A 14,661-nucleotide genomic window follows, 5' to 3' on the forward strand; every position below is an offset into this window, starting at 1 on the left:
AGAGTTTGGATCCGTCCTCTCAGAGGACCCTGAAGTTAGGAAAGAAGCAATTGTTTCCAGTATTGTCACCAATACGACAGACAAAACTCCAACAAGCAAGCTCATTGAGTACTACTCGTCATGGCACAGCCTGAAGAGAGCTGTAGCCTGGATGATGAAAATAAAGAAACTTCTTCTGGAGATGACTCAGAAGAGGAAAGAGACTTACTCACTCAGGTCAAGTCACAAAGTAAAGTCACTGAAGGACCAGATGCTTCGGTTGAAAATGGCTTCAACCCATGCACTTTCAATGGAGGACTTGGAAAATGCTGAAAACGCCATTATTGGCTACGAGCAAAGACAGCATTTCAAGGAGGAAATGTCCTCACTGGAGAGAAGAAAACGGTGCAGTAAAGGAAGCTCCATTTACAAGCTGGACCCTGTCATTGACTCTGGAATTCTGAGAGTGGGAGGAAGGATTAGGAGGATGGCTATGCCAACTGAGATCAAACATCCAATGATCCTACCTAAACTTTCTCATGTCTCTAAATTGATAATGAACCGCATTCACCAACAAGTTGGACATGCTGGAAGAGGGCACATGCTCTCTAAACTTCACCAGAAGTACTGGCTGTCCGGTGCAAATTCTTCAGCAAGGAAGATCATCAGGAACTGTGTTTTCTGCAGACGACTACAGGCCAAAGCCGGTGAGCAGAAAATGGCTGATCTCCCCTTAGACCGCATAACACCCGATCTTCCCCCGTTCACCCATGTGGGTATAGACTACTTTGGGCCCATCGAGGTGAGACGTGGCCGTGTTCATGTCAAGAGGTGGGGAGTAATCTTTACTTGCCTAGTAAGCCGTGCTGTTCATCTGGAAGTTGCCAGTCACCTGAATACAGATGCATGCATTAATGCTCTTCGTAGGTTCATCTGTCGCAGAGGCTCAGTGAAAACCATCAGGTCAGATCATGGTACCAATTTCATTGCAGCACAAAAGGAGTTGGAGGAATCCGTGAAACCACTGAACAACGACAAAATCCAGAAAACTCTGCTCAAAAAGGGAATTGACTGGATATTCAACCCTCCCTCAGGACCTCACCACGGTGGAGTGTGGGAGCGGTTAATTCGACTGGTCAAAAAGATTCTCTATTCAGTCCTGAAAGAACAAATCCTGGACGATGATGCTCTACACACAATCTTGTGCGAGGTCGAGGCTGTGATGAATGATAGGCCCATCACAACAGTGACAAACGACCCAAACGATTTGGAACCCCTCACACCAAATAATCTGCTCCAGTTGAGAACAAACCCAATCATGCCCCCAGGGCTGTTTCACAAAGATGACCAATATTCAAGGAGGAGATGGAGGCAGGTACAATACCTCGCCGACCTGTTTTGGAAACGTTGGACCAGGGAATATGTTCCACTTATGCAGGAACGTCACAAATGGAATGAAATCAGGAGAAATTTCAACCCTGGAGATCTGGTTGTCATCGTCGATGACAACGCACCGAGGAACTCGTGGCCCCTGGGACGAGTCGTCAAGACCCTTCCAGGACCTCAAGGACTTGTCCGTAGCGTCTTGGTAAAAACCAAGACCAACATCATTCAAAGACCCATCACCAAGCTCTGTCTGCTCTTGGAGGCAGCCGACTGAGCCTACTAAGCCCCTTCTTCTGGTCAAGTGCACCTCTGACTAGTGGATATGGACCTTAGACTCTTGTCTGCCCCCCCCCCCCCCCCGAACAACGCACACATACACACACACATTCATACACACACTCGCTTGGATCGTACAGACTTTGGTCGCTTGAACTACGGACTTGAATACGCAAAGAAGAAACAATAATGAACTTGATTATGCATATTATATGCTGAGGACAGACGTCCTATGTTTTCTTTTGAATGGCTCCGTAAATATTTGGTAATTGCTTTGTAATAAGCAATTCGGGGCTGGTATGTTAGAGCCATTTTCTATTTATGATAATTTGCATTTAATCTGATATCTATTGCCTGCTATATGTATTGTTTATTTTGTAGTCATTTAAATTACTATAATCGCGCTATGAATTTGATGGCTTGAATGGAGGTTTCCCCTCCCCTTTTGGGAAATGATTTGTAGGTGCTAGGCACGCAATGACAGACAGGTGACTCCCTGCTGGGAGAGAATGTGACAGACGGGGAAGCTCAAAGTTTGTTGACCGCGCCTCACAGGCTCTTTTTGTTTATTTGAATACAAAGTTTATGTTATAAGAAGGAGAAATAAATATGATTTGTTCTGACAAAACAAGCCGATCTCCATGAGTATTTTTAATCAAGAAGAGAGGCGACGCGAGTAATATAACAACAATAGACTGCAACACCACCCCGACCAACAGTGGCCTTATTTGTTTGCTAAGAAAGGCCACGATAGTTTCTTGTAGCCTGGGTGTCTGTTGTAGGTGTCTGTTAGGTGTCTGTTAGGGAACTGGAATTGGCATCATCATTTTAGCAGCGAGCAATCATCTTTTCTTTGAATGAATCGAGTGCAAAGCACTTCGTGGAAACAGTACATACATTGCCTAAGTTAAAGTTGTCTGCTTGAAACTCCCGCGCCCCTCCCCCCCCAGAAAAAAACAGCTTTTTTTTGAGCGGTGCAACCACTGTCTTACGGAGCTATGTGTGGGTAGGCTATGAGCACGAAAACAGCATGGTTGTTTTTCAACACCTGTGCGCAACCTAACACACACATATTAACTGTATATATGATGATGAAGAAATTCTATGAATGAAGTCTAATTTAAGAAGTAGCCCAGTGAAAATAGGCGATCTACAAGGACACAACTGGGCGTGAAGCGACGCGTTGTGAGCTTGTAGATCGCCTATTTTCACTTGTTTGGGTTCCAGGCGAACATCTAATTTCTGTTTTGCGTCATGGGTTAAAAGGTTTGGGAACAGAGGGGCACGGTGGCACGCTGTCGGTAGTGCTGTCGCCTCACAGCTAGAAGGTCCTGGGTTTGATTCCCACAGTCGGTAGTGCTGTCGCCCCACAGCTAGAAGGTCCTGGGTTCGATTCCCACAGTCGGTAGTGATGTCGCCTCACAGCTAGAAGGTCCTGGGTTCGATTCCCACAGTCGGTAGTGATGTCGCCTCACAGCTAGAAGGTCCTGGGTTTGATTCCCACAGTCGGTAGTGCTGTCGCCTCACAGCTAGAAGGTCCTGGGTTTGATTCCCACAGTTGGTAGTGATGTCGCCTCACAGCTAGAAGGTCCTGGGTTCGATTCCCACAGTCGGTAGTGCTGTCGCCTCACAGCTAGAAGGTCCTGGGTTCGATTCCCACAGTCGGTAGTGATGTCGCCTCACAGCTAGAAGGTCCTGGGTTCGATTCCTGCTGGGGACGCTGTCGGTGTGTTCCCTCCTCTATGCCCATACCCCGAGTCGGGGTTGGCAAAAGGGCCTTTCTGTGTGGAGTTTGAATGTTCTCCCCGTGTCCCCTAGGGCAGGGGTTCTCAACCCGTGGGTTGCGACCCCTCGGGGGGTCGCCAATTTTTTTGGGGGGGTCCCCAAATAATAATAATTAAAAAACTGCAACTGAATGGCTGGAATATGAAAATTAAGAGTTTATATGGTACACATAGTACATGCATAGACTTTCCTTAATGATTATATCTGGTTTCAGTATTAATTTAAGATATATTATCTCTATTATAGACACAGATAAAGTGTCTATATGAATAGTCAAATGTGCTTTGTGTGGTGGGCCATGATAAATCAAATTAAAACAACTTTATTGGGGGGGGGGGGAGCACTTAGACAAAGGAATACAATGAAAAACTGTGGAATGAACTGCAGCTGAGTGCATTTCACATGGGGTTGGGGCAGACAACATTGTCCAATAAGTTCAGTAGTACAGTGCAGTCAGAGAGTAGGTCACACACAGGAGCAGTGAAAGGGGGAGGGGCCTCGGATGGCTGGGCTCTGTGCTGGTGGAGACCTTAGTGGAGAGTTTGTGACGATTATGATGTCACAGAAAGTTGTTCCAGTTGGCCCGTGGGATCGTGTGGTGATGTAAAACAATATTTGTACAGTAAATATGACAGTTGCGTTGATGCAATGTAGTGCAGATGTATTCTTGTAGCGTGCAGATTTTATTTTGCATGGAGAGATGTGTGCCAACAGTGTGGTTTGCACGGAGAAGGAGCACGGATAAAGGCAGATAAACGGCCATGTGCTTATGTACCCCCTGTCTATTAGGGTAGTAGGATATATATATATATATATATATATTTAAAAAGAAAGTTTGGGAACCACTGCTCTAAGCCAGGGGTTCTCAACCCTTGGGTCGCGACCCATCGGGGGGGTCGCCAAATTGTTTTGGGGGTCCCCAAATTATAAAAAAAAAAAATACTGCAACTGAATGGCTGGGATATAGTATTAGTACATGCATAGTACATGCATAAACTTTCCTTAATGAATAGATCTGGTTTCAGTATTAATTTATGTCTGATATATTTTCTCTATTATTAAGGTTATTTTTGCAGTCAGTTTGTATTGGGGGTGGGGAAGGGGGGCAAGGGCGGGGGTCGCGAGACATGGCCAAAGCATTTCCGGGGGTCTCCCCACCCAGGCAAAAAACGTTGAGAACCCCCTAGTCTAAGCCATACATGGGCAAACTGGCGGCCCGGGGGCCACATGCACTGCCCTCCCTGTGGGGGTGTGGAACGCGTGTGTCGAATTTGAAGTGGGCGGGGCGACTTGCGTGCATTACAGACGTACAGAGACACGGTGCATTTATGGATAGATGTGGAATATGTATATATATGTGATAAAGGCAGGGCGTAATATGAACAGGATGTATTGTGAATGTCAGTTTTTCTTTTTGTATAATGTGTCATAGTAGTCTATATAATCCCATATGGGATGGGCCAACATTGTGGCATGACACGGAAATAAAACATTCAGATTCATTCATTCATTAATACATTCATTCATTTAGTGAATTATATTACACTAGACCTTACGCGTTCTGAATATATTGAACAACAAATTATGTACAGTGTGGGTAATGCGATGTAAGAGATCACATTACTCATTGGGAGGGAATTGTCCTGTCTCGCTATAGCGCACGTACGCTATACGCTATCGCAAAAATAGCGGATTTCTCCCCCAAAAAGCATGTTTTTGCAATAAACATTATTTCAATTTTGTCCAACGGGGTCATTCCCTATGTTCCCTCAGCCCTATGTTCCCTCAGCCCGATATTCCCTCAAGTGTAATTAATAATTAATAATTATTATTAATTAATCAACTTATTCATAGTGTAATAAGTGTAATAGTGTAAAATGGTAAAAAGTGTAAAATGGGTAAAAGTGTAAAATGGTGTAATTGGTGTAATAGAGCCAAATTTGGCATATAGTTACATATTTGTTTATGCTAAATTAAAATTGAGTATCTCAATTTATTTTACACTATTAACACTACTACACTTATTACACTATTAGACTATTAAACTGTTACACTACTACACGTATTACACTATTACACTACTACACTTATTACACTACTACTGACTGTAGAAAGTAACAGTACAGTAAAGAACTTGGGGTGTCATTATTGATTCTGAATTTAATTTTAATTCACACATTAATCATGTTACCAAGATTGCCTTTTTTCACCTTAGAAATATTGCACGAATCAGAGCCTATTTGTCATTGGACGATGCAAAAACGCTAATCCACGGCTTTTGTTTTTTCTCGGCTTGATTACTGCCTAAGAAAACAACTGACAGATTACAACTTGTCCAAAATGCAGCAGCCAGAGTTTTAACTAGAACTAAGATGAGAGAACATATTACTCCAGTTTTGGCTCCACTGCACTGGCTTCCGGTTGTTTTTAGGATTGATTTAAATTTTATTTTACTTGTTTATAAAGCTCTCAATGGTCTCGCACCTTCCTGCCTAAATATGTCCCAATCCACTGCTGGGCTGCTCGCTTTGCCTAAAAAAATGGCAACTAAGGGCCGATTCATACTCCTATTTTAGAGCCGAATAAAAGTCGGTTCGGCGCTGTAGAGCCTACAATGTGACGTCATTTGAGGTTCGGGGGGGTGGGTACTGTCCTAAAGTCGGCTCTTCGGTGCTACTGAAATTTTCTGACGAGCCGAAATCATTTCGGCACTACAGCGCCGAAACAGCGGTAAAATAGGAGTATGAATCGGCCCTAATACATACGGGGAAGCAGCTTTTTGCTTCTACGGGCCGACGGCATGGAACAAACTCCCACTGTACCTTCGACAGGCAGCCTCTGTAGACATTTTAAAGCACAGCTCAAGACCCACTTCTACACCCTTGCTTTTAATTGATCTTTTATCTTTTATTTTTTGTTATTCATGTCCTCACTGTATTGCATTACTGCTCTTGTTTTTTAATGTTTATGCCTTGCTTTTCTTTTCTTTTATTCTCCATTGCTCTGTAAAGCACTTTGAGCTGCATTTCATGTCATGAAAGGTGCTATACAAATAAAGTTTTATTCTTATTATTATTCTTATACACTAATTACACTATTACACTACTACACTTATTACACCATTACACTATTACACAACTACACTTATGACACTATTACACGTATTAAGTTATTACACTATTGCACTTAAGTTGATTAATGAATAAATATTATTAGAATTATTTTAATTAATTAATTACTATTAATGTTATTTTAATTAATTAATATGATTAATTATTATTATTTTAATTAATTCATTATTTTTGTTCAATTAATTAATTAATTATAATTAAATTCATTAATTGATAATTACACTTGGTTGAGGGAACATAGGGCTGAGGGAACATAGGTACGGTCCCCATGTGACCTGTCACACATTTCGACTTAATCAGATTCCAATTTGGATGTGGCACAGATGTGATTCAGGCTAGATTTGGCTGCCAGTGTAAATGGACAGCGACGGCTCCAGAAAATTATGACTTGGGGTGCTATGGAGAGGTTGGCTATTTTTAATGCTGATTATTTATTTTGTTTTAATCTTTTCCCTCTCCAGGTCTGCAATGAAACCATAAGGGGTTATTCATCGTACCAAATGCACCTGACCACTCCTGGACACTTGAAGGTACAGAACTGTTTTCTATGTAATAGGGGGAATGTATGATGTATGATGTCTACGAACATGTACGTAGTTAGCGCCTTTAGAACTCTTAGCTTTAGCTACGATTATTATTAACGTAGAAAGCAGAGAAAAAGTTAAACAACATTAAACTCACTAATATTGCAGCTGTACGAAGAGCTTGTTGGAACAGCCTTGCATACCACCTGTTTTGAATGTGCACATAATGCAGGAAGCAGCAGGATGTTGCTTTACTGAAAACGAGTGCTTCCAAACTCCAATGGCAAGATGGCTGCGGTCTGTATATATAGTCAATACACTGCTAATGCCTAACATGTGAAATTCAGTAGATTACGAATGCTGGTAAAATAAATTCATGTTGATTTAACTTGTCTTTCGCCTCTACGACACCTCAGAGGCTCAGATGAGCTGTGGACTTGGTTAACTGTTATCTGAAACGATAGGATGTGTGTTCTCATCATGATATAACCATGTCTCTGTTAGTAGCAGTGGTGAAACTGTACATTTTGACCATGTGGACAGATGACCAAATAATGTTCAGTGCTGCTGACTGACTTGACTTCATGCTCTCCTTTTTTCTATATTCCTGGCAGAAAATAAAGGATCAATTGGATTTTCAAGGTAAGGATACTTTTATTTGATTTCAACAATGGGTTATACATAATAAGAATGTGTAACACATTTTATTTTTTTCCCTGAACAATCTCTAGGCCAGGATTATTCTAGCGGCGTGTCGTCATCTCAGGATTCCGGCGTGTCGTCTCAGTCACAAGACTTTACAGATCATCCAGGGCAGTACCCCCACCACCATTCGGGGCGTCCTGACCCAAACATGCCGCCCTATCACACAAATGACCGCTACATGTCGGCAGACGCAGAGAGAGGTGCTACTGCCTATCCCGGCGAGGGGCATCATCTGCACAGACGTGACGATTATCACAGGGAATATGGAATGGACTCTGAGGACATGTCTAGAAGAAACTTCCACCAGGAGTCCGGCGGTGGTACCAGGCGTGATTTTAGGGAGGAGATGACTCACGGACCAACCTACCACAATGAGGCTCCTCTTTACAGGAAGCCCTCGGCAGAGAAAAGCCGAAGAGAAGACCGCCTCGGGGGGTTTACGGGAGCCGAGCATGGCCGCGTTCCTCCTTCTGGCGAAGCCGTGGGGTCTCGCAAAAGAGCCTATCCAGGTCACAACCAGCAAGGGGCAACATATGCAGAAGGTGACCCTCACAGTCGTGCTTACCAGCCAGGAGGCTCGTCCATAGATTTCTCCCATGGAAGGGTTCCCTTTGACATCGACACTCAAAGACGGTATCCCGACGAGCCCTACTCGAACCCCAGATCAGAGCCCCACCAAAGACCCTACCCTGGAGGCGAGGGTGAAGACGGGGCTTATTACTCCGAGGACAATCCCTATCGACCGCTCTACCCTGGCGCTCACCCACAGCGGGGGCGGTCTCTAGACGGGGAACCCAGCAGACCTGGCGACGCTAGCGGAGCGGGTAGGCAGGATCTGAGGGGCCAAGATGTGGTCAACAGGCAGAGGCTTGCCGAGCCTACGGAAATGGGACCATGGCAAGAGGGGCCAGCAGCAGCAGGTGAGCCTAGCTTCAGCGGTAGAGCTCCCCCTATGGCCAACAGACTCCCCGACGGTGCCAGAGCAACGCCGGACGTCCCAGAGCCGTTCGGACGTCGTCTGCAATGGCTGTCTGAGGATCATCGGATGAATGAAGGGAAAAGAAGGAAGAAGAGCTTTTCAGACGCCGCTGAAGAGGAGACGGAGATGTAAGTCTGTATTGACTTGGTGGTGGTTGTTGTTGTTTCTATTACTATGACAGCAGGGTCTTCTGTACACTGACTCCGCCAGATGGGGCAGCAGAGAGTATCCATAAAGTAACGCCCTACTAACCTACTTGATCACACTACACTACAGCGTCGCACAAAAGCACCAAATGTAGCAGATCTGCAAGTTCGAAACGTGGTGCGTAGCGACACATTTTGAGCTTGTAGATCTGCTACTTTTGCTGCTTTTGAATTTGAATCCTGAAAAGTAACAGTTCCCACCCGACTCAGACAATATCATTTTATGAAACTCATCTTCAGAATCTGTTTGTTCGTTATTTGTCAACTGTTTATTATTATTACTTTATTCCTTCTTAAAGGCAAGAGGGGCCAGCAGGTGATCACCAGGGACCAGGTCTAGGACCAACGGCACAAGACATCCATGGACCTCAGAGATGCATGAACGAACCGGTAAGAAAGCCTTGCTGAGCCATGGCTTACTTGGGGCAGGAACCATATCTCCTGTTTCTGTGGTGTTAGGCAGCTTGATATACAAGGCTGGACATGATGTATGCCCCCTGGACATGATGTAGGCTACAGTCTTTGATATGAACCGGCTGGTGATCAAACCCAGATTCGGCTCAAACAAGGGATTCAATTAAAGGACCACTTCACCACTTTTCAACCTCTCTTCATATAATAGGTCCTCACTAATAATCATGATAAAATGGCACGATTTCTTTCTACTCAGTCTGTGTCTCATATAGGAGGGCTGTGGGCAGTTTATAAACCGTCTTCCAGTGACATCATCATTAGGCAGATTCTTTTTTAAACAAGATTCTTTTACAAAAATGTTTAGATTTTCATTATCGTGAGAACGATGGCTTCCATTTTCGCATTGCAACTTCTCAGGACTAGAAAGCCTGCAGTTTTTATTAGCTTGTATTCCCCGTTGATGATGTCACTGGAAGACGGTTTCTGAACGCCCACAACCCTCCTATGAGACACAGACCGAGTAGAAAGAAATTGCGCCATATTTTCATGATTATTAGTGAGGACCAGTTATATGAAGATAGGTTGAAAAGTGGTGAAGTTTGCTCCTATGCCACTAAAATAAAAGCTCTGGAACCAGCGGGTGACGCATCTGCATAAAACTGTACCAGGTGTGCGGAAGTTCTCTTCATAAGAATTTATATCCGGCCAGCATTTTCTTAATGGTTTGACAGTTTTATCTAATCCGTATAGTGACGTCTTCATTGATGTGGCATATCACTGTAATGTCATCCTGTTCTTTTTTTTAGGGCCAGTACAACACGGAAAGTCACCCAAGAGAGAACCCTGACTCTGAGAAAACTCCACAGTCTGGCAACCTCTCTGATCTAATGGTAAGCAGTGGCGGACAGTGGTTTCCCTGAACGGTGAACGCGTTCAAAGAACGATCATTCACGAACGCATTCATATTTTGGTTGAACATGACCTGAACGTACTGTATTTCTGCCTGATGAATGTCATTGTGAACTCGTTCATTTCTGGCTTGTGTGAACGTCACTTTCTCATATTGAACTTCGTTCAAGAGTGAGTGTTTCCATAGAGCCTTCCAGGCGAAATCCCTGCTAAAACACACCCTAAACAGTCCTTAATATCTAGCGGACTTTGCTTTCACAATAAAAGCATGCAGCTTTTAGAAGTTGGCCCACAAAGACAAGGAAAAGGATTAAGAATTCGCTGGTAATTCACATTGCAAAAGAGCTATTATATCCAAAATGTAAAACATGATACAGAGGGGCGGATTCAAATTTCCGGGCGAAAAACAGCCAACTGGATCCTATTGGTTCACCGATCTGTGAAAGTAAAAATAAATGGAATGCCAACTTGGAAGTGATTCCACTTATAATATGTTCACTTTTTTCTCCTGTCGTCTACTAGAAAACAATTTCTAGCTTTGAGATTGAGGGTGGGGACGATGCAGACTTCCTGAAGAACACACTCTGCAACCTTCTTAAAGACTTCCAGGCCAAGAAAAGGCTGGAGAAGACGATGGATAAGGTACAGCATGCATGTTATTAACCCAATTCACACCAGCATTAATTAATCCCTCGATAGCGTATTGCCAATGTTTTATCGTGCGTAACACTTACTTTGAAGAGCCGAATATCCGCAACCGGATGTTACAATGACATACTGCTGTGTGTGGTGTCATGACCGATTGTTGGTGTCCCGCTCGGCGATGGAGAACCCCGACCGCGAGTGTCAGCCCGCCTGCTACAGCCCGTTGAAAACCCTTGATTTCACCAGAAACGGCCCCCTCAATGTCCTTTCTGAGATACAGAGCGTTGAATGCAGGGTTTAACATGGAAATCCTAACAGGTTTTATGTAACCCCCCAATCCAACCCATTGATGCTGAGTGCCGAGCGGGGAGGCATTGCAGGGTTTACTGCACAATGTTATTGGCATGGCATCACACCATGCTTGAATTAAATCGCGCCATGCTTGTCATAAGAGCAGCAACAAAAAATAGCTTTTCAGGGGGGCTAGTGAATCATGGTGTGTGTGTGATATGAAATGTGAGCCTTAATCATATTCCTTCACATTCAAGTGCTTTTGGAGATAAATTAGTCCATGCAGTCACTATTCAGTAGTAGACTGAAAGTGACTATATAAATACAGAGAGCGCACCTCACAATTTTGTGATTTTTTTTTTTTAACCCTTCTGGGGGTCACTGGAACAACATATTTTGATATGGGGTCGGCGGGCCAAATACATTTCCTTTACACGGAAAAGGTTAAGAACCACTGAACAGAAGTTTTACATAAAACCTGTTAGGATTTTAACTACATCTGTAGAATCAACCCTAAACCCTCTACCGACATTGACGTCAGACTTAGGTGCTTTTTATATATACTGTACATGTCAACAACTACCCCAAAAGGGTTTCCTGTCATGAATGGGTTAAAAGAGGGGGGTGATTGAATGAATAATCGTGTATCGTCATCCATTCTCGTAGCTACAGAGCCCTGGCCGTGCAGGCATGTCGACTGATCTCCCCTGTATGAGCAACGAGCAACGAGCAACTCCTCCAGGCCAGCAAGACTTAAACGTCACAGCAGTTCCTCGTGAAGGCCAACGGACGCCTGCACCAGGGGAGCGTGACAGAAACCTCACCGAAGGTTCCAGTCAGACTGTTCCAGTCCAGCGTGACTTCAAAGAAGAACCACAGGACAGGCCCATTGACAACCAACGCAGGCAACCGCAGGAAGCTCGCAGACAGCAGCAGCGGGACAGTGACGAACGAGGGCAGGATGCGCGGGATCATATAAGTCGACCTCCTCCTTCGGGTCAACCTCAACGGCGCGCGCTCGTTTTCTCAAACCTGCACAACGAGTCTGACGTCTCGCGTCGTCTAGCCGCCGAAAGCAGCCGCGCAGCATCGGACGCCTTCAGATTACACTCCGACACGGAGGCGGAGTCGGATGAAGAATGCTCGGTGCCGAGGGCACCGAGCAGATGTACTCCATTCCTAGATACCGCTAGTAAGTAGTAGAATAGTTCATTTTGATCGTGTTGAGATGAGATGAAATGAGATGAATGTATTTTTTACGTGGTGTATTTGTGATGTAGCCTATGTATTTATGACAGTAGATGCATGGTAACTATGTACGGTATTTGATGTATTAGTCCAGTATGTATTATCCTACCCCTAGCGGTTCCCAAACAGTGTGCCGTGGGGTTTTGTGACGACCCCGCTTCATTACTGCAAAACAGCTATGCAAACGGTTATGAATTATGCTTTTTTAAATTGGTGTGTGTGTGTGTGTGTGTGCACTCATTTCATGTGGTCAAGCCGTGGGAAGCGGTGAACGCACTCTTTCGGATTCCTCCGACACAGACGTGGAAGACGTGAATGACCCGACGTGGACACCGGTGAGGGAGTCACCTCCAATGAGTTATTCTGATGCCAGTGGTGAGAAGACCTACATGTTGATGTTTGAGATGAAATTAAATTAACGATTTTGCTTATTCCTTCTAAATCTCTGTATGTAAAATATAGCGCACTCAGCGAATCTCTTAGTTACATCAACATTGTTCTTTGACAGTAGTTGGTGTGTGCCTAAATATTACGATTACACGGTTCGCATTGGCTATTTCGCATGCCAGCCAACTGCCGAGTACTTTTGATTGCACACACACACACACACACGCACGCCTGGCTTGCACACACACACGCACACGCACGCCTGGCTTGCACACACACACACGCACGCCTGGAAGCCGCGATCTCTCTCTCTCTCTCGCCACGCCACACACACACACACACACACACACAGGAATAGCCATGCAGGCTATACACGGCGGCGCCGCGGCAGCGAGACAGGACGTTATAACCTTGAGTTTCATTAAATAACTGTCTTTCAACGCACGCGCACGTGCGCACACAACATTATTCAAGTGAAATGCATAACGCCAATATTGGGCTAATATAGGCTAACAATATGTGGGTAGCCTACAGGGATTTACCGTCGGAATGATCAGAACAGGTCAGCTCCATATATGGACCCTGAGCAGGGGCCCTGTCCAGAGCCCAAGCAGAGGCCTTTTTGTGGCAGTTCTGGACAACCGTGGGTCCGACCGACTCAACACCTGGCACTGCACTCCCTGTGGTGGTGTGGAACGAGTGTGTCGAATTTGAATTTATTGGGGCGAACGGTTCTCAAGTTATGTGGATTTCACACAGACAGAGATATGTATCTATCTATGCATGTGATATATTTGATATTTACAATGTTGCTTATGTTTGACATTAGATGCGTCGGTACTATATAACTATGCATATCTGCAAGTGATGTATTACATGTGTGCTCATTGTAAGACACTCTGGATAAGACCTTCTGCTAAATGCATGAATTGATTTCATGTAATTTCAGACACAGAGGAGCCACGGCCAACATCTAGATCACCATCTGTTGGAAGTGAAAATACAGGTAAGAACAAAATTAATGGAAAAGATTGGACCAAAATAGGTGTGCTATTCGCTTGTAAAACAAGTGGACAAATACAGTTGTATCTGATGGAAATAAAAATAATAAAATAAAATAATAATGTTAATTTAGAAAGGACTGTATAATTTGGAAAAACTGTAAATCTATACCTGCAAATAACCCTGTAGGGAGACAAAATACCGTGCTGTATTTACCTTAAAAATTAGTGAGTAGCCCTTTAAATGACAATCACTGTAACAAAAAATAGAAAGATACCTTAAAAATGATTTGGAGACAGAAGAAATAAAGTTCTGAGAAAGTTTAAGGTTTAACCATTATTTTAGTAGGTATAAAATCAATTTACATAGAGAATGTGCTACATGGTTCAGAATATTATAGTATAATACATCAATATAATTTAGAATAATCAATTGTTGATTCCAAATGAACCACAAACCGAACCACCCACTTCACATTATTGTTCCAGGCCAAATACTGCAGATCACGTCAGATTTGTTGATGTAAAGTTAATTGGCTGTAGCGCTGGTTGTCGGTTGGTCCACCGCATAGATGATGAGGATGGCGTAGCGACGTAGATTTCATCTTCCTTGGTTCATTCATGGATGGCTATAGACCGGGAAAGCACAGAGGCTGGCATTGCCAGGCAACCTGTAGATAACTTCTTTCCCTGCACTAAGTTACTATGCCAATATCAAACTAGACTGATAACACAGCAGCTGCATGTTGAATTAAAAACGGCGCCTACCGTATCCTAACTCAATGACTGAGAAGA

The 14,661-nt window shown here is 44.0% G+C and overlaps 1 protein-coding gene across 1 annotated transcript in view; it reads left to right on the forward strand.

The window, feature by feature from the left end:
* Nucleotides 1-14,661, forward strand: part of LOC308331777 (uncharacterized protein) — a gene marked incomplete at its 3' end in the record, with an annotated part of 64,373 nt that overhangs the window by 6,037 nt on the left and 43,675 nt on the right. Inside the window, exons 2-6 of the mRNA XM_080787273.1 lie at nt 7,019-7,087; nt 7,696-7,723; nt 7,813-8,893; nt 9,271-9,361; nt 10,192-10,275. Coding sequence (XP_080643399.1) covers nt 7,019-7,087; nt 7,696-7,723; nt 7,813-8,893; nt 9,271-9,361; nt 10,192-10,275 — 1,353 coding nt within the window. The remainder of the gene's footprint in view (nt 1-7,018; nt 7,088-7,695; nt 7,724-7,812; nt 8,894-9,270; nt 9,362-10,191; nt 10,276-14,661) is intronic.

Source organism: Protomyctophum bolini (assembly GCF_963924005.1).
Source record: "Protomyctophum bolini genome assembly, chromosome: 17".
Taxonomy (NCBI): Eukaryota; Metazoa; Chordata; class Actinopteri; order Myctophiformes; family Myctophidae; genus Protomyctophum; species Protomyctophum bolini.